Consider the following 24,666-nt stretch of genomic DNA (forward strand, 5'->3'; position numbering starts at 1 on the left):
ATGCAATGTGCAAGAGGGTTGCACCAGTATAAGGCAGCTCCTTGTGCCTGCCCTGAGGGCTTTCTGCTTCCTTTTGAGTCTCCTACCCCCGAGCTTTCCCCTTCCTTCCAGCACAAACTCCACAAGCGTGGACATACTGGGTCTCCCTAGGGGAGGAGGCTGCTGGCACCTGGGTACCACGCGGGCATGTTCTCCACTGGGAGAGCTGGAAGGAAAACCTGATGCCTCGGCCTTTGCCTGCGTGCTGCCCGGCTTCTGCCACGCTACAGGAGCAGCTTTAGAAATGGGCTGGTATTCGTGAAAAAGAGGAAACACCGAAATGGTGGAAACCAGGAACTACCCAACTCCATTTTCCACTTTTCTATATGACTGTGAGCGTGGTAACGCTGCAGTGGTCAGTAGGAGTTGTCTGTTCCTCTCCTGGCAGGCTGGCTGGGCTGCGGAGTTGCGGAGGGATTTTGCACAGAGCTGTCAAGTCTGAACAGTAGCAAGTAATTAATGGTGCATGGGAAATAGGCTGTCTTTTTGGGATTTTGTTGTTTGTACAATCCCCTGGTGCCTATGTTGCAGAAAGCTGATTGTTTTCAAACCTGACTTGGAGCAAAAATAGCCACGAAGGTGTCTTGGTATTTCTTCTTGAGTAACTCTCCCATGTAAAACGGTTAGGGCTGAATGAACACAGAGTGATGGGAGGGTTTTATGCAGTGATTCTCTATCTTGTGTTGCTGTACAGGGGACCACAACCAGATACTTCCCAAGATGTAAAAACAGCCCCTTTCTTAGATAATTTCTGCGTTGAGAGTGCTTCTCCCCAACCCCGTGAAGGGATAGATTTGCCGTGCTTTCTTTTAAGGCAAGATGACGCAGAACATGTAGCTTAAAACAATCTCTGCAGACAGTTTTGCCAGGCAACAGCTAATAACTGCATCAGGAGATGAGTGCATCATCCCCAAATCGCAACTATTACAGACATTCTCTTTACCAGCCACAGGAAGATGATGAAGGAAGGGAAGAACAGGTGCTGGAAGTAGTGTAGGGATGTTATTAGCCTGAAGGGAACACTCTTAATTCCGATTTTGAAAACTTGCTGAGGGGGGACATGTGGTCACACAGTTCCCTTGATTCATTATAAGAGCTGGCAACACCATGAAGCTGTTCATCCCTAGGGAAAAAGGGGGGTTTTTACATTGTGCTTGCACTCCGCTGCAGCCGCACACGTGGGGTGGTGCGGGCCGACCCTCGAGGAGGGAAAGTTGTTTTTCTGCATCTGTCCTTGGTGAGAGACCAAGGCTGCTGTGGGGGAGTGTTGAATCACAGCGTTCCCCAGCTGTCTGCGTGGTTTCCCAGCCAAAATTGTGTGCTGAGGATGAGCTGCATGGGGCCACCCCACTCTCAGTGTGAGGGACACGGCTGCTGCTTTGCCATCGCCACCGAGCATCCCCGGCTGTCACTGGGGAGGCCAGCGTGGGATGGGGCTGCGGCAGGCTTTTAATCAGATTGGCTGCTATTTCTCAAGGCCACCAAAGGAATTACATTAATCTGCCATTTGCATTTAAAAGAAACGCGAACTGGGCATGCACTTCCCCTTGGGCATCGGGAAAATAGCTGCCCTTTGCCAGATAAACGTTGCAATGAACAGATGCTTTCCTGTGCTGACACTATCTCACGGGCCTTTTAAAAAGAGGGGGGAGGTAAAAACAAACAAAAAACCACCAACCAACCAAAACCCAAAGAAAAAACCAACAAAGAAAAACAAAACTACAATAACAATGACAAAAAAAAACCCAAAACCAATGAGTTGATCAGCCAGAAACTGGTGGAATTTCGTTAGGCTGTGGATAAACTCTGTGTGCCATCACACCAGGCACTGGGCTCCAAGCCTTTAGGACTGACTCATGGAGGGGAAGCTCTCTGCCAGAGATGATGAATGAGCAAAGCGATTTGCCGTGTCCTTCTCCTCCTCTCCATTCCACTGGTTGCTCCTCTGCCCATTTGCTTTTAGGCTGGAGTTTTTTAGGGCTGAGGGGCTCTCCTGCTGATGGAGTGGAGGGCTGGTAAATGGTGGCAAATGGGTGACTGCTTGGCATCTGCTGAAAGGCAGCCTGTGAAGTTGGAGGGATCACAAGTTGCTGGGCGGTGTCAGGAAGGGGGCAGCTCCCTGGTTTGGTTCTTCTAGTAGTTTTTGGTTTATTTTGTTTGCATTTGCAAGGAGGTTGGCTTCTCTTCTCTCTCCTTCTCTCTCCCTCCATTTCCCAATCTGTAAAATGGTACCATCCTCCTCTGGGAAGCACGATTCATTGCTTGCAAAACACTTTCAAACCCTTACATGAAAATCTGCACAGCCACGTGAGGCAGCATACGTGGTTTTCCTGTTCCTTGGTAACAAAACCCTAGAGAAATGATGCAAGCTGCTGTATCCATATTACACTCCATGTCACTGGCCTCAGTGATGCTTGCTCTGCAACTATGTGATTTTTGGCCCTCAGCACATGTTGAGCAGCATTTGGGATGAATATCTCATGAATACTGAGCCTTCAGAACAAATACTTAGAGGCTCTTGGCTTGAGAGAAAGTATCTTGCTTTAAGTAAGGTGAGATTTGCTGTGAAATGCAGGAGAGCCGCGGATACCTTTTCCATGCCAGGTGAGGTTGCAGCTGTGCGTGATGGTGCAAAACCACCTCGTGATGCCAAAGCAGCAACACAAATTGACTCCCTACAGTAAGGTTATTGCATGGCCTGCCCTGGCCTCTTTGTGTTTCTTTTTAAATTAGATTGAGTGTAATAGCCCCATGTTAATCACGCCTCACAAATATTGCTAAATTGCAGACTCCTGACCTTTGATTTGAGCCAAATCTTTCCCTACAATAATAAAGAGAGGCTTGTCTAGTATTTCCCCAACAAGTGCCTCTATAAAATGGATTTGGAGTGATTGTCATTTATGCCACTGGAGGTAGGAATGAAAAGGGATGGTGGGATGGCACATACTGTGTGAAGAGGGACCGCGGGTTGGAGGCAGGACTGTGATATCCTACAGTCTTATTGATACTTATGTCCTGCCATGGGAGAAGGTACCCAAAGCCCTTTCCTCTCATCACCACGCTGAGACCCACTCTGGGAAACACTTGGTAAAGCTGAAGAACTTGAATGCCAGGTAGAACCTGGGTATTTTCCTTGCAAAGAAAGGTCTACTACTCCAGTAATCTTTTTTTCCATTACTTTTTTTCGTATCTCCTTCCCTTCAGCTGGTATAATATAGGTTTCTGTGCCGCTTCAGAGGGTATGTGTTGCAAAACCAAGATATAGCTGTTGTTTGCTGTTGGAATCGATCCTCAGTCTCTTGGTGCTTCCTTTGCTACCAAAGGCTTAAGTGCACCTTCCGCAGGCTTTAGGTGGGTGCTTTCTGTGTGTTTTGATGGAATTGGGGCTGCGCTTTTTGCCAGCGCCTGCAGGTCTCCCCAGCGGTTCTTCTCAACAGAGAATAAGCAGTGTTTTATTTGAAGCTTTGTGTAAACTTTAGTGTGGCTCATTCCTCCTCCTTCCTCCCCTGGGAAAAAGGGCACTGAGTAGACCAGAGCCTGAACGTCCCCTGGCTGATCCCCAGGGAAACTTCTGTCTCCAGAGACTCAGAATCTTCAGCAAATCTTAGGAAAGACCTCTCTGTGGCTTAGCTTCTGAGATCTGCATCAGCGCTCCCGTTTATCAGAGAGCAAGAGTGAGCCATGCATCAAGTTTTGGAGCCAAGTAGCATCAGCATTTTTAGTGGAGTGTAGCTTTGGAGGAGAAAAGCCTTACTATGAATAATTAAGCGCCAAGGAGGCATCAAGCTCTCAGAGGGCTCTGCTGGCCTTTCCTTCGAAGCGGATGGCTGGGTTTCTGTGAAGTGCTCTTGTGGGTGGTCAAGCTACACACGGGGTGCTGGTTGTGGGTTGAGTGCTGGTAATAACACATTTGTGAATCCAGCCCTTTCACAATAGCTTTAGGTAATCTGGAAGCAAATGTATAAGAGAGGTGGAGGGAATTTCTGTCTAATCAGCCAGAGACACAGGCTTTCTCTTTCCTCCCTGTTTCTCAGAAGAGATGAATAGCTATGGTGCAGGCTTATGCTAACAGGTGCAATTCCGTAGGAGTTTCATGGTCTCGCTTTCAGCATCTATTAAGCTTATTGCAGAAATGCATCTTTTAGACATGAGTTACCCCTGTGTTGTCTGATGAGAGAGAGAAGGCTTTTGTGAGCGTGCAGGTAGGTAGCTCTGTGTCCGCATTCCCACTGTCACACTGGAGCTGCAATGAGCAGCCGAGGCGATATTTCGAAGCTGTTGCTGAAGCACACAGGAGCTGACTGACACACAAGACTTCTGGTTACTTCAGAAAGTGGGATGCTGTTTCTCTGTGCCTTTGCTTTTTTGTTGGTTTGGTCCCTCTTCCTTTTTTTGTGCTTTTAATACTGTCGATGTGACTGCTACACAGCCTTTGAGCAATCTCTTGGTCTTGCTATTTAACCCCAAGAAAAGAGGCAGGGGCTTGTGTTCACGAGTGAATTGTTGTATTATCTCTTCATTATCATATATAGTTAGTGCAAAAGCAATTTTGTTTCTTGAATTTACTTCTTCGTTAAGTTACCTCGTGATACAGCCTGTAGGATGTCAAAACTACGGGTTTGATGATACACATGGCAAGTCAGTGCTGTTGGCCTCCCCCCTGTGTTTAGAAAGGCTGTATGAGATGTGTCTTCAGATGCTTCTCTTGTTTTGCAGATACTGTAGCAAATGCTTCAGGTCCTTTACTAGTTGAAATAGCAAAGACTCCGGGATCTACGCTGGGAATCACGCTGACAACAACCACACACCGGAACAAGCAGGTCATTGTCATTGACAAGATCAAGCCGGCCAGCGTGGTGGACAGGTACAGATCTGAACAGGCTGTTTCTAAGCTTGGCTTTTTCCTTTTCCGCTGCCTTTTTTCTCTCGTGTTAGTTATATACTATTCTTCTCTGCCTTGCCTTGAAATCGCCATGCTCATGTGGTTTTAGCGCTAAGGGTACTAAAAATATCTAACCCAACGCCAGCGGACTCTCCTCATGGGGAATGAATGTAACTCAGTGCATGTGAAAGCTGAGCTCTGTTTTAAAAACCTCAGCTCTGACTGCCCTGCAGCTTTGGAATAGCAAATACCTATTCTGGAGACTTCTGGCTAGAGCCTTTTCCTGATGGGCAAATCAGCTACTCACCCTTTACACGGGGATGCAGAAGGACAGACCGTAATGCAGCCCTAGCTGTGGTTAGTTGTATTTTTGAGCTTAACTGCTGGGTAGTAGGACTTACTACATGGCTGGGTGAGCCCTCAACAATGCAGACTAGCTGGGAGTGGGCACTATTAAAAACTTAGTAGATCTTTGTCAAGCCACCAGCAGCACCGACTCAAGCATGAACCATCTTAATTGGTGTTTTGACAACACTTAAACCTAAGGTTCAAATTGGAAGTTAAAAAAAAAGACATGTGGAAACAAAAAAACCCACGTGAATTCACACAATAATTCACAGTTGGATTTTGTATATTTTTGCTCCCAACTGTAAGGACGTGGGTTTTGGCTGTGTGTATCATTACCTCACTTGCTGTTTCCTTTGCAGATGTGGTGCGTTGCACATTGGCGACCATATTCTCTCCATTGATGGCACGAGCACAGAGCACTGCTCCTTATTAGAGGCAACTCAGCTTTTAGCTGCCACTTCAGAAATCGTCAAGCTGGAGATATTACCTGTTCACCAAAGCAGGATGCCTTTGAAGCCTCCAGAAACAGGTGTGTTTTCTGTGCAGACACTGTTGGTTCCCCTTAAAACTCACTTGAGGTCTCTGCTGGGGCTTTTGCTACTATTGAATGCTGGCAAGAGACTCCAAAGAGGGACATCTGTGAAGGGAAAAAAAAAAAAAAGATGTTTTGATGAAATGCGTGTGATTAGATGATGTTCTTCAAGGGTGTGAATAGGAAAAAAAAAAAAAAGGTAACATCTGTGCTTGAATGGAGAAACTGGAGTTGGGAATCCCAGGGCTTTGCAGTGCTGAGTGCTGTGCAAGCGCTTTCTTAGTACCTCAGATAAGAGATTTTAATGGAGAGGGAGGAAGACAACCTTGGTGCTGGCAAATATATTTCTAAGCTCAGTTTTCGTTTGCTGGTGCCTGGGAAGGCTTTGTAAAGGACACATGGGTATCTAGGTAGGGTCCTGCTGGACTTCCCTTGGGAGCAAAGCTGTAACACAAGCATTCATCTGCTGGACCAGCCTGTTTCCAAGGCCACTGTGTCTGAGCAGCCGGGGGTAGAGTGAATGCATCTGTAACTGCTGCTTTCCACCACCCCCATAAAGAAATAATGGGAAAAAAAAAAAATCTGTCTCCAGTGAAATCAAGCCCCAAATGCCTGTAAATGTCATCAGGAATTCACCCTGGTGAGCATCCTTGTTGCTCACCTTTCGTTTCTCCTTCCACGTGAGAGGCTGACTCAGGCTCTCATGTGAACCTCGCTGTGAAGAGAGCCTCAGTACCAGCAGATTTGTTGCAAATCCTGCCTGCAGTTTTGTTACAGTCCATACTGGTGGTCTTGTAATTCAGGTATTTCAGGCATGACTGTTCAGTACCAGCCCCTTTTGCAACCATTTTCAATCACTTGTCTCTTGGGGATATGCATTTTAATAATATTGGTGCACAGTAGCCCTGGGCACAGCTCATCATTCTCTTCTAGGGCAGTTTGGGGAAAGGAGGAAAAGATCTGTGTTGTCTTATTTAACTTAATGCAGTGAAACATAAAATCTAATAACATCTCCATGTCTAGAAAGAAATCTCTCACATGTCCAGTCCAATTTGTGCAGAATTAAAGCAGTTTAGCAAAGGGAATGGATGACTTGACCTTTGTGCCCAAGAAAAAATGGAAAGCTATAATCCTTTTTCAATGGCTGTTAAAATGAACTGTTCTCCTCCTTCCATTAGTGCCCTGGTCCTAATCTTCTTTCACAATATGTGCATTCAGAAGCAGCTCAGGAGGAGGAGGATCTGTGGCAGGACAGCTCGATGCGTTCAGAGCCTTTTTACCCAAACCTCCATACACTTATCAGTTTGCTGTGGCAGAAATACAGAACACCAACCTGGCAGAGTAATTGCAATGCTTTATTATGAAAAAATAAGGGATATAGGAATTGTTCCCACTTTGATCAAACTCTAACACATGGGAGATCATAGGGAAGGATGCTGTTCATTCACATGGCTGTTAGGAAGCAGAGGTGTGTGGCTGGAGATCAGTGCTTGGGCTTGGACCTTCACCAGTGCTGATGGAGATGGGTAAGGGAGGTGGTGGTGGGGATGGGAAGGAGAGATTGGATATTAGGAAAAAATTCTTCACCGAAAGGGCTGGCGGGCATTGGAACAGGCTGCCCAGGTAAGTGGTTGAATCACCACCCCTGGCGGTGTTTAATAGGCCTATAGACAAGGTTCTTAGGGATGTGGTTTAGTGCTAGAGTTAGGTTATGGTTGGACTCGATGATCTTGACAGTCTCTTCCAAACAGAATGATTCTATGAGAGCACATTGGACAAGAGGAGCAGCTCACAAAATAGTGCTCCTCTGGCGTAACCAGCCACAGCCCCGTGCAGCCTATGGTGAGCAGTCGAAGAACTGCACCGAAGTTGACAAACCGTGTTTGGACTTAGGAGAGATGCTGCCTTCTGCTCCCAGTGCTGTGTGCCAGCTCCACAGGCTCCTTCTTCTAAGTTTAGGGAAACAAACTAGGGGCAGTAAGGAAAAAATGGGCCATGCAAAAGCAAACTGTTGTGGTTGGCAAGGGAGTGAAGCCTGGGAAAAGCAGCCAAAGAGAGGAGACGGTGCAAACGCATCCCTGCTCAGCGCCTGTGTTACTGAGTCCTTCCAGCACATGCCTGTGTGGGGCTACTCAGGATGTTTTTTAAGTGTGGCTTCTCGTGTAACCAAAATCCGGTTATTGAGGAGGCAGAGAGGGATCTGAAGCTGCAGCTGCCATGCAAAAATACAGTCTAATGCTGAAGCATGGGATTTGTCAAACTGAGTTTGCTTTCTCTGTGGCTCCGGGCGCGTTTGGAGAGTTTGTGGGAGGATTACGCCCTGCTCACAAGATCAGCGGGAGCGGATGGTGCCCAAGAGCGATACTGGGACGGATGGGTTTCCTCAGGCAGGGATGATGTATGAAAGCATGGGGAAGGCTGCTGCAGGTTTTTATCACAGAATTTTCCAAAATCTTGTCTCCTTCCTGATGCGCTGACAGCCGAGTTTCAAAGGCACAGATATGAGCTAAGTATTTATAGACAAATGGGAGAGTTTTAATTAGTATAAATGGATTAAATGATTTTGTATATATGCCCATAAGCTCTATCCCTCATGTTCAAAGTATTTCATTTTATTAAGAACTTTCCTTTTTGTCTAGACATAGCTACTTTTTTAAATTTAGAGCTGCCTGGCTCTGAATTTACTTTTGAATTCACAAAATAGAAACCCCAAAGCTGGAAATGGATTTTTTAAGAGATTGATACAATAAGTGCTAAACTCACTAAGTATTTAGCAAAGACTAAATACCATCACTATATTGGTTGGAAATCCTGACCTAAATGATTTGATGCCTGTGATGCACACACACAATATGGGTTTCCACTGTTAAGGGCACTAACAGATGACCTTTAGATGAGATCTCTGGGTGGACTCTGAATAAACTGAGTCCCTGTGCCAAGTGTGCACCCTCAGAAAGCTCCGGTAGTGCCAGTGCTGGTGGAGTCTCTGCCTATTTGGAGGATACAGAGCCTGGAGGAGATCTCGTCCTAGAAAGGTGGTTGCTAGTCACTGGAAGTGGTTGCGAGATGCAGAGGTCTGGGATAACTCGTGGCTGCAGTGATGCTCCGCTGTGGGATGCTGTTCATGTTTATGAATAAAAGCAATCTTGCTCATTAACCAGCAATTCCTCATGGAAGAAAATAGATTCAAACAGTGTGGTGCAGAGATTTGGGAGAGAAAACCCAGTGCTGCTGGGCGAGGAAAAATGATTGACTCTGTGCTGGCCAAGGGCAAAAGAGGAATTGGTGAGAACAGACAAGGGACCTGTGCCTGGAGAGGTGTCTGAGGCAGTTCAGAGGAGACTCATGACATTGTGACTGGAGCCAAAGGTCCTGGGACAGGGGGTTTTGGGGTGATGGGTGTCACACTGCAACAGATCTCTGCCAACACACACTGGGCTGGGATGAGGGTTGAAGCTAAAGCAGTTACATGGCCTTGAATAGAGTCTTCCATGTTGGTTCCATGTTTTTATTTGCTGTTTGCCACAGCATTGGCATCTTTTCCTGTGTTGGTGGCCCTCTGTAATTGCCTTTAAGCAGCAGTGTATAAAATCCCTTTTGTTCTGATGAGCTGGAGGTGGCCCCTTGCTCCTCCTGTCTTTCATTCATGTGTGCACCCTGCCATGGGTTCCTGGCCAAGAGCAGCCGCTAAACAACCCACTGCTGAAGCCAAGTGCAGTGCTCAGAGCAGTCCTTGGCATGTGTGGAAGGCGTTGAGCCTTGTTCCTGGGAGGGCAGCTCTGGCAGCAAGGTATGAAACAGCGCAAGGAGGTTTCCCCGGTGCTGTCGGAGAACGCTGATGGCCTTGGTGGGAAACTTGTGGCTGGTGCTTGGAACACTGTGGCTGGGTCTTGACTTGTTCAGAGCCAGTGTGAGGCTCTTTTCTACAATCTCCTGGCTTATGCTTCTCACCTTTTCTTTCTCTAACTTCTCTCTGCCTGTGGTGATTGCTGCTCCCCTGGGTGCCATCAGTTAAGGTGCAGAAGAGTGACCACCACCACTGCTGGGACCCCTGTGTCAACTACTGTCACACCCACCATCCTGGGCACTGCAAGACACCCACTTGGAACCAGACATCTGGACAGGATTACTGCAAATGTAACCTCAGCACATGATGTTGCCCCCACCCCTGCGCATGTTCATTCATGTTGTGCCCTCCATTTCTTTAATACCCAACTCTGTAACCTGGCTTGTCACTCGTTTCGTCCTTGGTCGCCTGGGGGCTGTTTCCACAGGTCCAGTGCTGAAGTACAAAACCAGTGTGTGCAGCCCAGCACACGCAGATCCGGTAACAGCACTGAGAGCCGTGTGCTGGGCAGCCTCCGTCTCCCATCCTCTAACTCCCCACCCAGTGCCCAGTTTCATGTGGCAAAAACGAGTTGCTGTGGGACAAGGAGGACGTCTCTGGTGATGTGTAGTAACGCGATGCATCCAGCTCAGCTCTGGTGCCACACAACATGTTAGCAGCCAGATTATGGCTGCTTCAGAATCTGTAAACACACCTCTTGAAAGAAATAGGCTCTGTTCAGCCCCAAGTTTCTTGTCTTATGACAGTAAGACAGGGAGGAGGAATCATCGCACTGTGTCCAAACTGTGGGAAGCAGACAGGGCAACCCAGTTGCCCAGCAGCTCAAGTTCAAGCTGGGGTTTCTCTTTGTGAGTATTTAAGATTCATTAGTGCCATGGTGCCAACCTGCTGTTGGCTGCCCTGCATCCGTGATATGCTTCTCACCTGGTGGCCTGGGTGCCACAGTGACAGGCAGCCCAGCCACGGGAGTCAGCGCACACCAGTGAGCAGTGTCCATCTGAGTCCAAGCCCACTTTCAGCTCTCCTGGAGCTGCAAGTCCAGGACAAGGTTCTCACCTTGTCCTGAGCCCGGGAAGAAGGAGGTAGTCCAAACACATTAGGTGTTTGATGAACACCCGTTAGATGAACCTGCTGCCATCTTCTCTGCACACATCCTTAACGTGGTCTGTTATTTCCCCAGCTCTGGTGGCTGCCAACTTCTCGTCTCCCACCATGAACGCGCAGGGCTTCCCGTGCCAGAACTCCAACACGCTACCTCGCAGCTCCCACCCCATGAGCCCCCGCACCACCATGCTGAGGAGGAGGCAGAAGAAGAAGGAGCACAAGAGCTCACGTAAGAGAAGCAGTTGGCTGGGGTGTGCATGCTTGCTTTGCTGTCCTTATTGTTGACTTAGCTGGGGTAGGACTGCTCATCTCAGCACTGTCAGTGCCTCATCCTTGGTCACTGTCCCCACTAGTGCCAGACTGAGGTCCACGACCAGACCTGCTATGTTGACTGTGACCTCCCTGACCTTCTGCCTCTCTCTTCCTCAGTGTCGCTGGCCTCCAGCACGGTGGGTCCTGGCGGGCAGATAGTCCACACGGAGACAACAGAGGTGGTGCTCAGGGGAGACCCTTTGAATGGCTTCGGACTTCAGCTCCAGGGAGGCATCTTTGCTACTGAAACCCTGTCTTCCCCACCTCTCGTCCGTTTTATTGAGCCCGAGAGCCCGGCAGAGAGGTTAGAGACCTTGCCCTTGGATGCTGATGGTGCTGCTGCTGAACATTTCATGGTTTGGTTTGTTTTCTCTCCTCAGAGGCTCATGTAGATATTTACTATCATCTTTGTAATATCTCCCATTCTTCACTGGGCATGGTTTACTGTCACTGCCATTTCTGCACTCGTCGGCTGACCGCGGCCTCCCTCGCATCCCAGGTGAACGTCTTGGCACCAGGCTGCGGCTGTTCTGGGAGGAGGAGGAGGAAGGGAGCGTGTATCTGTGGGAGACAGCCATTCCCATTCCTTTTTATTTTTTTTTTTATTTCTTTTTTAAAGATGAAGCTTTTGTCTGGGTGCAGAAAGGGGGAATATCTAAGTAAGTGGGCCTAGCAAAGTGTGTTCTGCCAGGTTTCATTGTAGCAGTATAAACTGGCTTTAAAGCCAAGGTTTTGAACTGCAGAGGAGGGTTCTGGTCGAGAAGCAGGTGGGTGCTGCATTTAAGGACTCTTGCTTTTGCTCAATAATGCTGGGAAAAGAGCAGAATGGAGGAGTGTCATTAACTGCTGCGTGTCACCCCTTGGGGACGCTGGGAGCAGTGGCTGCTCCAGCAGCCGAGTCTCAGCTCAGGAGCTCTGGCTGCTCTGGCTAAACTTCTCCCCATACCCTTGCTGGCTGGATGTAAAGTCTGCCCAAATATCTGTGCAGGACAATGCAGATGCCCTGTAGTGAAGTTTTTCTCACTAAAGGGATCAGGTCCCAGCATGGCTTGAGCTCCTGCAGAGTGGAAAGGGGAGCTGATTTTGTTAGATGTGACAGTGAGGGGTGAGATGGCACTTAAAGCCTCGTACTGGTTCCTCTTCCCACCTGTGATTTCCACTGGTGGCCCATCCTGCCGAGGGTGCCTGAGGTTCAATGATGTGCCAGTGCTCAGCACCTGCTGCAGACCCTTCCTGGGGAGGAGGAGACTCCAAGGGTCTCATCAGCATGTGCTGATGGTTGGTATCCTCAAGCCAGCCCGACACAAGCCCACGGGGAGTCATACATCTGGGAAAGCACCTGCAAAAGGAAATGAGAGTCCTTGAGGTGCAGAGTGGTCTTGGTGTGGGAGCTCCCCCAGGCAGCTGATGCAGGGGCAGGGGAAAGCACCGGTGCCTGGTGCTTGTGTCTGTGGGAGGATGGGGACAAGGGGCTGGCACAGGAGAAAGAGTTATGCTGCGTGATGCAAGCTAAGAGAGCTTTCAAAAGCCTTTTATGCTTTTTGTTTGTTTTCAAACAGAGTTTAAAAAGGAAAGTGATGGTATTTTGTTTTGGTCGGTTGGTTGGTTTGGTTTATTTTATCCTCTATTACCAGGGTGAATTTGGCTCACATTGCAAAGCACCAAACTCCTCTTATAAATCAGGCAGCAACAAAGCCTGCTGTCCCAGGGGAGGAGGGAGATGTGCGAAATCCTTTGGTTTATGCTCTTGCCGAGCCTGTAGTGAAAGCAAAGCCTCGTGGTGCGGTCTTGCCCGGCTCTGATGTGTCACACACTCCGCTCTGCCTCTCGGCTGCCCACCCAGCAGGATTCGCGCTCTCCTGGCTGCTGCTTTCTGGCGACAGGGAGCAATCCTCTCTGCTTTTGCAGCCTGGATTTGATTTGGGGATTAAATCTCTTAGACCATGCGTCTTTCCTCCCCAGCTTGAAGTGATAAGTGCGCTGGCTTTGCAGCAAGGTGAAAAAGGCAATTTTATGTTTTCATTTCACTTGTTGTTTCTTGCTGTCCCACAGAGCTTGTGTGTTCCATCCTTCCTAGATACCATGCCCTTGAGAGGTTCTGTATAAGTGCCGCCCAAGACATTAGAACCATTTTTTTCCCCTTTACCAAGCTGGGCTCTTGGCTGAGCTACACTTTTTCTTGTGCTGCACTTGTTGCCCTTTGCAAAACAGGAGTTTGGTGGAGATAAAGGGATCAGGCTCAGCAGCCGGGCTCTGTTCTGCATTGTTTGCACACTCCCGTGCAAGACCTGCAAATCTAAATGTGCTCTTGCACAAGGGTATGATCCATAATCACTTTGTCCGTCTGGCTTGCCCTGGCGGAGCTGCCTCTTGGGTGTCCAGCAAATTTGAGTGCTACCAGGGAGCAGGATGGCATTGCCCTCTTTTCAGGGAGGTTGGGCTGCCTCGTATTTATTATCTGCTTCGTGCTAGCTTGCGGAAGGCGGTTTGAAGCAAAAGCTCTAAACTCCCTGACTCGTGATTTGTTTTACAGCCAATAGACTCTAATAGATCTCCCTCCCCACCTGTTGTTTTCTGGGTGCAAGATGAAGCCTTTGGGCTCCAAATGAGACAGTGATTCAGCCCCTGTTATCAGCAGGGAGGGTGGAATAGGAAGATGCCTGACATCCCTTCTTGGCTGCCTTGAAACACACAGCTTTTGTGTCCTTCCTCCCCCAGCTGTCACTGACAGCAGTGGGAGACTATCTGGATTCTCCATCCTGGTATCCAAAATCAATGCTTCCTGCTGAGTTACATGTTTTCTAGCTCTGCTCAGACACAGTTGTTTGATCGTTGTGTTTCTGGCTTTTGAGTATGAATAGTTTGTAAGAGGGAAGTTTGGCAGCTGGGTGAAGCTGTCAGCAAAGCTTTGATCTCCTGGGGGCTGGGACCTGCCCACTGACATGCAGATACAGATGTGCAGGCATACACAGATGCAAAAGAAATAAAAGACTTCTGACCTAACAGAGCTATTGGCTATAAAATACCCAGGCAAATTCACCATGAGTGAAGAAACAAAAGAAATAGTTGTTTGTGAGACGGTAGCTCTGGTGAGAAGGGTGGAAAGTGTTTGTTTTCATGCTGAGTAAAAGTGTCCTGTGATCTCTCAGCCCTTGTGGCTGAAATGGTGGTGCCAAAATGGATTGTGTCCTTGTGAGACCTTGAAATGGCAAAGTGATGTCTGTGTGATGCTGGTGTCGATCCTTCCTTTCCAAAAGGTGCACTCTGGCCATAGCAAGAGGGTTCTTGGTGCTGGAGGAGGCATCTCTGTCATACTCCTTGCCATCTTCATATTTATAAGCTGATATGTCCAAGCACGACTATGTGGCTGCATAGCCACAAGTCCAGTAAAGGACCGTAATTAAACTTGATGCAATTTATTCGCAAGGGTGGATTCATTTGTACACCATAGAGTTGTCTGTCCTAATCCAAGTCTCCTTGAACAAACACTTCTGAATTTACATACCATAAAATAACCGGCATTTTTCCATGGGTGGCATGAATTCAGGCAGCAGCATAAATATACTGCAAGTTTAATAGCTTCCTACCAGTAAAATAACCTCCCTGGGCTCTCTCCAAATTTGCTCGTTTCTCTGCTTTTGATGGGCCACTGGGAAAAACTGTTGTGCTTGTGCATTTCTTTTGAATTTGAATGTGTGTATTTTTTCTTGATAACCTGTCCTTTCATGTATGTCCTGTTGTTTGGAGGTGAATAATACAGCCAGTGTCCCTTGCTTTTCATGTTATATTCACGTGGCCAGAAGCTGCAGTACCATGTTTTCTTACAATTGGAATGGGTGTCAGTGATGAAGAGTGGCTGGAAGGATTAGTAAAAAACCAAGCTGTCTTCCATGAAATATCAGTGGAAGGTGACATCTAGAAAGGAGAGGGCAAAGGATGTGCTTGATCCTTAAAGAGCAAGGGAATAAAGATTCTTTGGAGAAGGCTCAAAACAGGATAGTCGATGCCTTCTGGGAAATCTTTATGGTAAAATAACTACAAATGTAGAGGTGGACCTTAGACTTGTTCTCATAACCTTTGACCCATTCTGGAGACCCCTCTGTAGCTTATGTTAATGATGGATGAGGAATGGTTTCTCAAGCTCTGCTCAAGTGGACAGCCTTACAAATGTGAGCAGAAAATCTGGAAAGATGTGGTTATAGCAAACAACTGATGAAGGATGAGGAGGAGGAGGATGAGCAACCCACTGCCCATGGCCAGTCATGGGGAATGCTGCGCTCTTGATTTTTGTAGAGCCATGGGCTAGTTCAGTGACATGGAAGATTGTCTTGCTGGTGTTATATGGGGGGGAGGCTGCATTTTGGATGTGGTGGTTCATGTGTGAAAAAAAACTTGCTTAGAAATACAGAGAGGGCCCAAGAGACAAGCCATGCTTCAGCAGTGTATCTCCAGCATAGCCTTGCCATCGTTGTTTTTCTTCCAAAGTAAAAAAACCTGCTGATCTGTGCTCTTGAAGAACGCATGTCTAAGCCAAAAACCCCAAAGTGCCAGTTGTGGTTATACTGGCAGGATATCGCATGGGAATAATATTGACCTTTCAAGGCAGTTAAACAGTATCCATGTACATTTGGCTTCCAGAAACGCAATTACAAGGGATAAATGATTATCTAATTTGCTGAGATGTTTCAGTGAGTTCACTGGATTGTAGCTTCAGTCAGTATTAGCCATGTATTAAACAGAGGAATTTGTGCAATTTTCAGTGCCATTAGCTTGGGTTTCAGAGGGTGCAAGCACATGGAAAGAGCCGTATACTGTTATATAGGGTAGGAGGTCGCGTGCCCTTGCACTTACCATGCACCAGTTGGCCATGGTGTTGACTTTCAGGAAGGTGCGAGCTACATTTTTTTTCTTCCTGCAAGTTGCAGGAAATACAACCAAACTGCGAAGTATGTCTGAATTTAGGCAAACCACGAGGGTTTTCTGCCTTGTGACCTTCCAGGGCCGCTCAGCACTGGGATGGGCAGTGCAGAATGAGTTATCTTGTCTTTGGGGCCACTTCTGCAGATTTGTCTCTACTCTGTGTGTGTAGTAATAGATTTTCCTGGCAAAAGTAACTCATGCCTGGTTGTGGGGTTGTTTTTCTCCTTTCCTCTGTCTCCTTGTCCCCTTTCCCTCTTTTCCCAACATGAACTGCAGGTGTGGGCTGCTCCAAGTAGGAGACAGAGTCCTTTCTATCAACGGCATTGCGACTGAGGACGGGACCATGGAGGAAGCTAATCAGCTTTTGCGTGATGCTGCGCTCACGAACAAAGTGGTGCTCGAGATCGAATTTGACGTCGCAGGTACGTTGCCAAAGGAATTTCTGCTCCTCGCTGCCAGCAGGACTCTGCCAGGGCCTTTACTAACCTGTAGGAGGGGGTGTATTCACACAAATACGTGAGGTATTTACTAGAGCTCAGAGGGAAGAGCAAGAGGACCCTGTGAGGACCTTTTCCATTTCTTGTTCTCTAATATGCACTAAGATGGAGGGTCCTTCTTCTGATCCCTTCATAAGTGCCTTGTTCTTGCCACTTGGCTGTAAGGAGTAGATGAAGAGACCACCTGCACTTTAATTATTTGCCCATTACTATGAATAATATTTATGTTAATTTATGGCCTTGAAAACAAGGAGGAAGCCAAAGCTATTGGCTGGGGCTAATGTGCAGCTCGGTATTACAAAAAAAACCCCAAAACCAAAAAAACTTTTCCTTTTACATTGACAGCTGCCTCAGTCTTGAAATACAGCATGACATGAGCTCTTCACTTGACATTCAGAGCTTGTAGTTTTAATCAGAATCCAAATTTTAACCTGAAGTCTGCAGGGCCTCGAATAGCAACCTTATTTGAATCAATAAAACTGGGTTTTATGGGCTTGTTTTTCTTGGTTCCAAAGAAACCATCCATTCAACTGAAAACTCTCTCTCTTCTCCTGTTTTCTTTTTTGTCTCTTTTTGGTTTTATAGAGTCTGTCATACCCAGCAGCGGTACTTTCCATGTTAAATTGCCCAAGAAAAGGGGTGTAGAGCTTGGAATTACAATTAGCTGTAAGTATTGCTCAGACTTGTGCTTGCAGTTGCAAGAGCTGCTGCTTTTCCACCCTGGCACATCAGAGGGGCCCAGTGGAGAGAGAGAAGATTCTGTAGGGATTCCTGACAGTGCTCACAGTGCTTGTGATTTATCCCAAACTGAATTAGATGTGTGGTCCCTGCCTGCCGCAGAGAAAAGCAGCTGCATGAAGGGTTGGGGCAAAGGATCATAGAATCATTTTGGTTGTAAGAGACCATCAAGATCATCGAGTCCAACCATAACCTAACTCTGGCACTAAACCATGTCCCTAAGAACCATATCTACATGTCTTTTAAACCCCTCCAGGGATGGTGACTCAACTATTTCCCTGGGCAGCCTGTTCCAGTGCCTGACAACCCTTTCTGTGAATAAGTGTTTCCTAATATCCAATCTGAACTTTCTCTGGTGCAACTTGAGGCCATTTCCTCTCATTCTACATCTGAAATGATCAGCTGGTCTGTGCCACGACTTATAGTACAGTATATTATTAGTAATATTATTTTTATTTCCTTGCTCACATTCGTATCATGTTCCTGTCTGGGTCTCGTGGGACTCTTGCAGGGGAGGGTGGAGGGAATAAAGCAAGAGTGAGGTGAACCCACAGCTTGAAGGGTAGAGAGGAGGAGGAGGAGGATGAAAAGGGTGGGTGGTCTTAGAGGTGGGGGGAAGGCACTTTAGTGGCAGGAGAAGGTGCTGGGCAGGGTTTGCCAGGAGCCCTTGCTTTGACTAACCCCAACCATGGAAGAGGAGATCCCTGTGCCACAATTTGGTGGGCGCTGAGAGAACAGGACATAAACCTTTTTCTTTCTCCTCTCTCTTTTCTGTTTCTCTCTAATTATCTTTGTTTCTCTCCTAAAGCATGTTTTTCATGTGAAGACCTTTTGGCTTCTTTGGAGGGGATGCTGTATGGGGATGATACAGGCAGATCCATCCCAAATTTCTGGCCGGCCAGGAGTCTTGTCTTGCATCAGTTAACATTTCATTTATGAAATATGAGCAGGTCTTGCGTCACTCATCCCACTTTCCCTGCTGGGTAAACGGGGTTGAATCATCTCAGATTTGCTGTGCCCAGAGGCTGCCACCACCTCTCAGCTGAAACAGAGAAACTTGTGAGACTGCAGTAATGGGATCTTGAGTCTGAGCTCCCGGGAGCATGGACCCAGCTGTGTATGGGGAATGCAGTTGCTAGGGACACTGTAAAAAGAGGTTTCATTAAAATAGATAAGCAATTTATAATTACCTCTTGGCATTTACAGCATTAGTCAGTGAGTTAATTGGAGGTGTTCTGGTCTAAGTGGGGTGATTCTCAGGAGTGACTCGAACATCGACAGGGTGACGACTTTGCGCCCTGTCTTATTTCTTCTCATTCTTCCCAGCTTCCCCTATTTGTGCCACAAGGATAATCCTCAGAAATAGCAGCACAGTATTTAACATTTAGCTTGGTAGCAATTACTATCTGAACACATCAAAGTGCTTTCAGAAAGCAGCAGGGTGCCTGTAAGGACATTTCAGTGGGGGAGTGGGGCACGGTGCAGCAGCCCAGCCCGCTGCGTTGGCATCGCCATTGCACGTAGCAACCCAGGATGATGGATCTGGGAGCAAAAAACTGCTGGCTTGAGCAGGGCTTTCACCTCATTTCAGCTTCAAAGCTTAGTTTTTGCCAGCAACTCCCAGGTTCTTTTTGCTCTCCAGTTGTTATTGTGCAGCCTCACTTAAATGGGACCTTCTTCAGGTGTGCATTTACACTTCAAATGTATTTTTATGTTGAAAATATTTTCATTTGAAATTTGTTTAAAGAATTGATTTCACACACTTTTTGGAAATCACTTCCAAATGAAAAGAAACTAACCCCTGGGTTTTAAATAGTTAGATACCCATTATCTAACTACAAAGCAATTTTTGAACAATATAATAGATTTTTGATTGTTGAACACATTTGCAGGACATTGTTGAAGTAATCCATATGCATAAACTTAAGATGTATTTCAGTCCTTTGCTGAATCAAAGCCAAAATTATATTTACAACTGGAGCAAAAAGCCAGCCAGAAAATGCGGTGGCAAGGATGAAATGCTAGTTGAATTCTAATTCTGTTTTCATATATTAGTTCGGATAAGCCTATGTCCACATGACCCTTAGCAAATTAGATCATCACTTTGTCACTCTGCCTCTGACTGGGCAGATAAATATACCAAACATGAAAACCAAAGCAAGCAGCCTTATGGTACCTCCTGCAGGGACATGATGTGCATGCGGGAGTGTGATGCAAGAGAATAGAGGTAAAAATAACTCTGTTATGCTCAGTTCCTCCTGGTTCTGCTAATTTGGATGCTTGTATAGATCTAGAAGCAGCTTTTACAGCTCTCCTTCTGACAAGGAAAAAGCGTGTAACTACTGTTCTATAGTAGAGGACTTGGCTTACTGGCCTCCCACGTTCAATTCCTGTTCCCTATTCTGTAGAACTCGGGCAGATTAAATAGAAGACAAGCCAGAGGAGTCAGTAGAAGATCCTCCTGCACTGTTGTGGCCACAGAATTGGGTTTGTCCATAAACTTGGTGGTTCAGCTACACTGTCGATGAAAGATGAGTTGCTTTCGTTGAGTTTTACCTGAGCTTCAGCAGGTTCATCTGTAGTTAATTCCTCCGCTGCCTTCTTACACAGGCAGAAAGTGTTCTGACCTCATTAGAGGAGTGCTACAGAAATAAAACTGATCAAGTCCTTGCTGTGCTGTGGCTCTCAGAGCTAAATGGGAGATGGGCTAAGTGGGGAGAGCAGGATTCTTGATGGATGCGTTGGACGAATTCTTGTAATGGAGCTGGCTGTGGGAGGAACCATCAATCTGCTGGAAAGGTTCATAGAAGGGCTGAAGACCCAGGAGGTTTTTGTGGGAGGAGGGCGGGCGCTGCCGGGTCTGGGATGAACGTGGAGGGTCTGTGCGTGCTCCCGGTGAGGGGCAGATGTTTGCTGAGGACATTTCATCGCCGAGGTCTCACGGTTTTCTAGAAAGAGAAAGCTTGGGCCGGGTGAGCCCCTGGTTGTGATCTGTGCGCACAGGTGGGTTTCTTCCCCCTGCTCAAACACAGCATAGCAGAGGGATGCAGCAAATTAAGACACATGATGGAAATATATGCATATAGCATTATTTCCCCTTCCATTCCCTGAAGGATGAATAGGAAATCCAGGGGGTGAGACTCTCACTGATTCCGCTTTGTATTTCTGTGGCACGATGCCCTGAAGTTTCATTTCAGTCTCCTACATTTGCTAAATGAAAATTAGCAAAGCAAAACACCAACGCTGCCTTGTGTGTGCTGCCTCCTTGCACTTCGTCCGGGGGGTGACAGGACAAGGAGCCAGCAAAATCACCCTGATTTTCTCCATCCTCCGGTGCCTCGGGTTCTGTCCCAGGGAGAAGCTGCATTTGTTTGTAGAAAAACTGCTCTCCTTTAAGAGCAAAGCGTGCTCTCCTTTCTGCTCTATGAGGTTCAGAGAGCTGGGTGGGCTGTGGAGCTCAACTGTTTGCAGAGACCTCCGAGGTGCTCAGAATGGTGAGGACGCAAAGACTCAGTGCAAACTCAGGTTTTTGACACAGAGATGTGAAGATTCCGCTCTTGTCAGCCTGAACTACTCATCTCCATTAGCAGAACATGCGCCTTAAGTGCTCTGATCTTGCTGCCTGCATTCAGTTCTAATGATACAGTTACGCCTTTGCAGGTTTTCTGTAAATCTCTTACAAATTAAAATCTCCAGCAGTGAGAAGCTAATAGTTGTGTATTCTTGTATGTTCAATACCTGACCTCTTAAAATAAGATATGGATTTGTTATTAGCCTCTGGAAAATGATAGTTGATTACACAAAAGATTGCTTTTTGTGGTTGGTGTGTGGCCGTTTTGTGTGTGTGTGGTGTGGTGGTGTTTGTTTGTTGGGGTTTTTTTTGTCTGTCTCAAATATCCTCTCCAAGGTCTAGTTGTGAAATTTGCTGCAGGGTATAGGTCTTTTCTTACTGCTTTTTAAACAGATATTGAAATTACCATTCATTTTAGATATGCAGTAATGCTTTATATAGCATGTTTATCAAATTACCTTTATATAACTTAACAAATCAATTCCTGTGCCCTTGGCATGAAGTACTGCAGATAAGGAGTAGGTAGTATATCTGCTTGCAGGCGATAAAAACGGGATTTGGATAGATAGATAACTTCGATTTAGTTGCTTAAGCAGTGTAATCACAGTCCTAGCGAGAAGATGGATCTGTGGGCTGAGCAACTCCAGCTTTGCTGGTGCTGGATTAACCTGGGCCCTGCCATCAGTCTCCTGTCGTATCCCCTCACCAGCAGCGCAGCTTCCACTGAGATTTGCAGCTGATTCACTCTGCTGCTTTCACCGAAGTGGGATATTCTATCCTGGTTTTGCTACCTGGAGATTTTGAAAGGAAAGAGATCTACAGCGCAATAAATATCCTGCTGGAGGGACTGATAATATATGCGCCTGCTGCTAAAACTAATGAATGATAGAGGAAAAAGCTGGGTACTGGGGATTTGATTTTCACTGCTGCTTCTTGTAATAGATTCTGATTTGCTTTTATTCCTCTTCTCATTCCTTAGTTATCCCAAGATTATTTGGTTTCTGATTTTGTTTGTTTTTTTCCCCTTTATAAATGCCCCCTTTCTGAAACATATTCTTATGGCATTGTTACAGTTTTTTTAATTACACGTTGGCAGGTGCTGCTTCGGCTTGGTCAATAACGAAGGGCATTTATGACGGGTTGAAGCGTTGATGCCTGTGAGATATGTGCTCGTGCTCCTTGGAGGGGAATAATTTACCGATTCAAGTCATTATGCATTCTATCAAAAACACAAACCGGACATGTGTTTCTGGCCTCATCATCCATCACAGAGTAAACACCAAGTGAGCCAGAATCACAGCAGAGGTGGCAAGAGACTGAAAGCAATTTATAAAAAGTAAATAACAGTATTGATCAATTCACTTTTTTTATCACTGCCCTGTCACCACGGCCAAGCAGTGTTTTCGTTGCGAGTTTCTCCCCCACCCCACGCTTTTACCTTCACCAGCTGTTGATTTATGGAGCTTTCTCTGGGCCACTGGAGCAGATTTAAACTCTCTTTGGTACTGGTAAAGCTGCCAAAAATACAGATGTGTCTGAAAACGAGCCTACTTCCCTCCTGAAGTGGTTTGCCCCGGCAGATGGAGGTCACAGCCAGAGCGGTGGCCAAGAGCAAGCCCGGGTTCCTGCACAGCAGCTTCTGCCTCCATCTCTCCATCCATCTCCTCTCTCAACTCCCTTTGCTGCTGTCTTCATTTTATAGATGGGAAAGTAAGACCCAGAGGCAAGGCTGGACACCTGAACTGTGTCTTCCTGGAGCAAACAAATTGCCAAGACAACGTCCTTTGGAGAGAAATAACTATACTGAATACTATAACCCACCACCAGGACTATGGAGATCTGCCCTAACCTCTTTCTGTCACGCCACCTTTGCTTTGAAACTAGTAAACAAACCTTGCATTGAAAAGTATTTTTGCTAACCTGGATCGCTTTGACAGAACCAGGCTAGGGAATGATTAAACATGCAGCAATGTCAGCCCGACCCAGGGCTCAGGCTGTGCCAACGGGGTCTCCCATCACCACTGCTCGGACCAGCACATTGTACACCTCTCTCAGCCACAAATATATCTGATTATTATAAAATCAGTCCTGGTCTGACCTAAGTTCTATACTCAGCTGTGCTATGACTGAGATTGGCCGTGTTTTTTGCTCTGTTCAGTACAGGAGGTTTAGTTACATCTGAGAGAGAGTATCCTTAAAGGTGACAGGTCAGTACATGTGTTGTAAAATCTCATAAATGAAAATAAAAAACAGGAAAAGCCAGAGCGGAGAGGTTGCTAAGAGGAAGCACTTACTCCTTGATGTCTGAGTTTCTGCAGTGCTCTCTAACTGCTGTTCAGGCAGGTGGATCTCTGCGTCCTCGGTGCCACATGCATCACAGATATTTTAATCTCTGACCTGCATCTGATGTGTTCAGACGCCCTAAGTTTCTTCCTTCCCACGCAGCTTTTGCTGAGAAGCTCTGTCAGCTTTACATGAGAGCATGCGATTCCCATAGCAAGGCAGGAGGGAGTGACACGGTGTGAAAGGGACGCTCTTGGTGTGTGTTTGGTGTGCGGATGGCAGGGAGGTCAGGAGGGGTTTGAGTCATAAATCTCACTTGGGTTTCTCAAGAGAGCAGCAGGTCTTGCAGGCAGATTTGGAAATGCAAATGCTCCCAGAGATGTGTACTCACATCTCTCGTGGGCTGAAACAGTTATCGGGGCCAGGCAGGAGAGAAGAGTTGGAAGTGACCCCTTCCAGCTCCAGCACTGGGACCAGCCCTGATTTATCCTGTTGTATAATGAAGTGGCTTGGGAAGCTGAATCAGCTGGAAAACAGTGTTTTATCTAATTCTTCTTGGGTTATTTTCCATCTGGAAAACTTCCCAAGCCACTTTACTTCAAGATCACAGCAATGCCTGTATTAACCCCGGCGCTGAGCTGGGTGCTCCCTTGGCAGCAGGGCTGATGTCCAGCTGCCACCATAGCCATTGCCACTTGCTGTCTCTCATCAGAGACGTGGGTGAGCGGCTGTTTAACAGTGCTGGGATGGGGCAATCCCACCTTTTGCTGCTGGACACACTTCGGGAGGAGGCAAAAGGCAGCAGCTAGCTAACTTGGGCAAAAGGCGACCAGAACATGTTTGCAGGGTTTCAATTTTTTTTTTTTTCCTGATATGGCTTCCAGAGTTTGAGTGTGAAGCATCATTTTGTCAAAGGAATATAAATTCCATTTCTTTTCAACTCCTTCTCCCCATTAACCACCCCTGTCCTAGAGAGCAGACTCAATACCAAGCTTTTTACCCATGTGTCTCTTTTGCAGCTGCAAGCAGAAAGCCTGGGGAGCCTTTGATCATCTCTGATATCAAGAAGGGGAGCGTAGCACACAGGTGAGTGCAGAATTCCCCATCTGCCAAACCCATCACAAAGTGTCCAGCCCTGTAATGAGAGGTAGAATGAAGCCCAAGCAGCAGTATTATACTTGGGTCTGAATTTTGGCAGCATCCAAGGAGATTTCAAACTAGAGGTTTGTCTTAGACCACAGTAGGGTTTGTGATAAAAATGATCTATATTGAAGCAAGTAGAGTTGAGCTAATGAAGAAGGTGGCCGGGGCACCGATTCACAGGTCGGCTAACTCCATAGGAGATAGATGTTTAGCATTAAAGGGCATGTGGTAAAGGGCTTCATATATCCCATAGGGTGCTGTGGCTCATCAGGTAGTTTACTCTGTCTCAGCTCCTGCTCAGGTGAGTGAATTGTGGGCACTGGTGGAGAACTGTGCAAATAACTCAGCATTTATTGACTTCACCTCTGATCTCAACACCTCATAGCAAGGCTTTCAGAGGAATTTAGTGCTGCCAGAGGGCTCATTTCTATGAGTGCTCATACAGGAGTT

General features: G+C 46.8%; 1 protein-coding gene across 1 annotated transcript in view; it reads left to right on the forward strand.

The window, feature by feature from the left end:
- GRIP2 (glutamate receptor interacting protein 2) overlaps window positions 1–24,666 on the forward strand; it is a gene marked incomplete at both ends in the record, with an annotated part of 250,029 nt that overhangs the window by 203,565 nt on the left and 21,798 nt on the right. Inside the window, 8 exons of the mRNA XM_082060237.1 lie at window positions 4,756–4,903; window positions 5,629–5,798; window positions 9,813–9,938; window positions 10,829–10,981; window positions 11,182–11,368; window positions 16,261–16,406; window positions 17,067–17,147; window positions 24,093–24,159. Coding sequence (XP_081916363.1) covers window positions 4,756–4,903; window positions 5,629–5,798; window positions 9,813–9,938; window positions 10,829–10,981; window positions 11,182–11,368; window positions 16,261–16,406; window positions 17,067–17,147; window positions 24,093–24,159 — 1,078 coding nt within the window. The remainder of the gene's footprint in view (window positions 1–4,755; window positions 4,904–5,628; window positions 5,799–9,812; window positions 9,939–10,828; window positions 10,982–11,181; window positions 11,369–16,260; window positions 16,407–17,066; window positions 17,148–24,092; window positions 24,160–24,666) is intronic.

The sequence above is a fragment of the Streptopelia decaocto genome (genome assembly GCF_964273445.1).
Source record: "Streptopelia decaocto genome assembly, chromosome: 8".
Lineage (NCBI taxonomy): Eukaryota > Metazoa > Chordata > Aves > Columbiformes > Columbidae > Streptopelia > Streptopelia decaocto.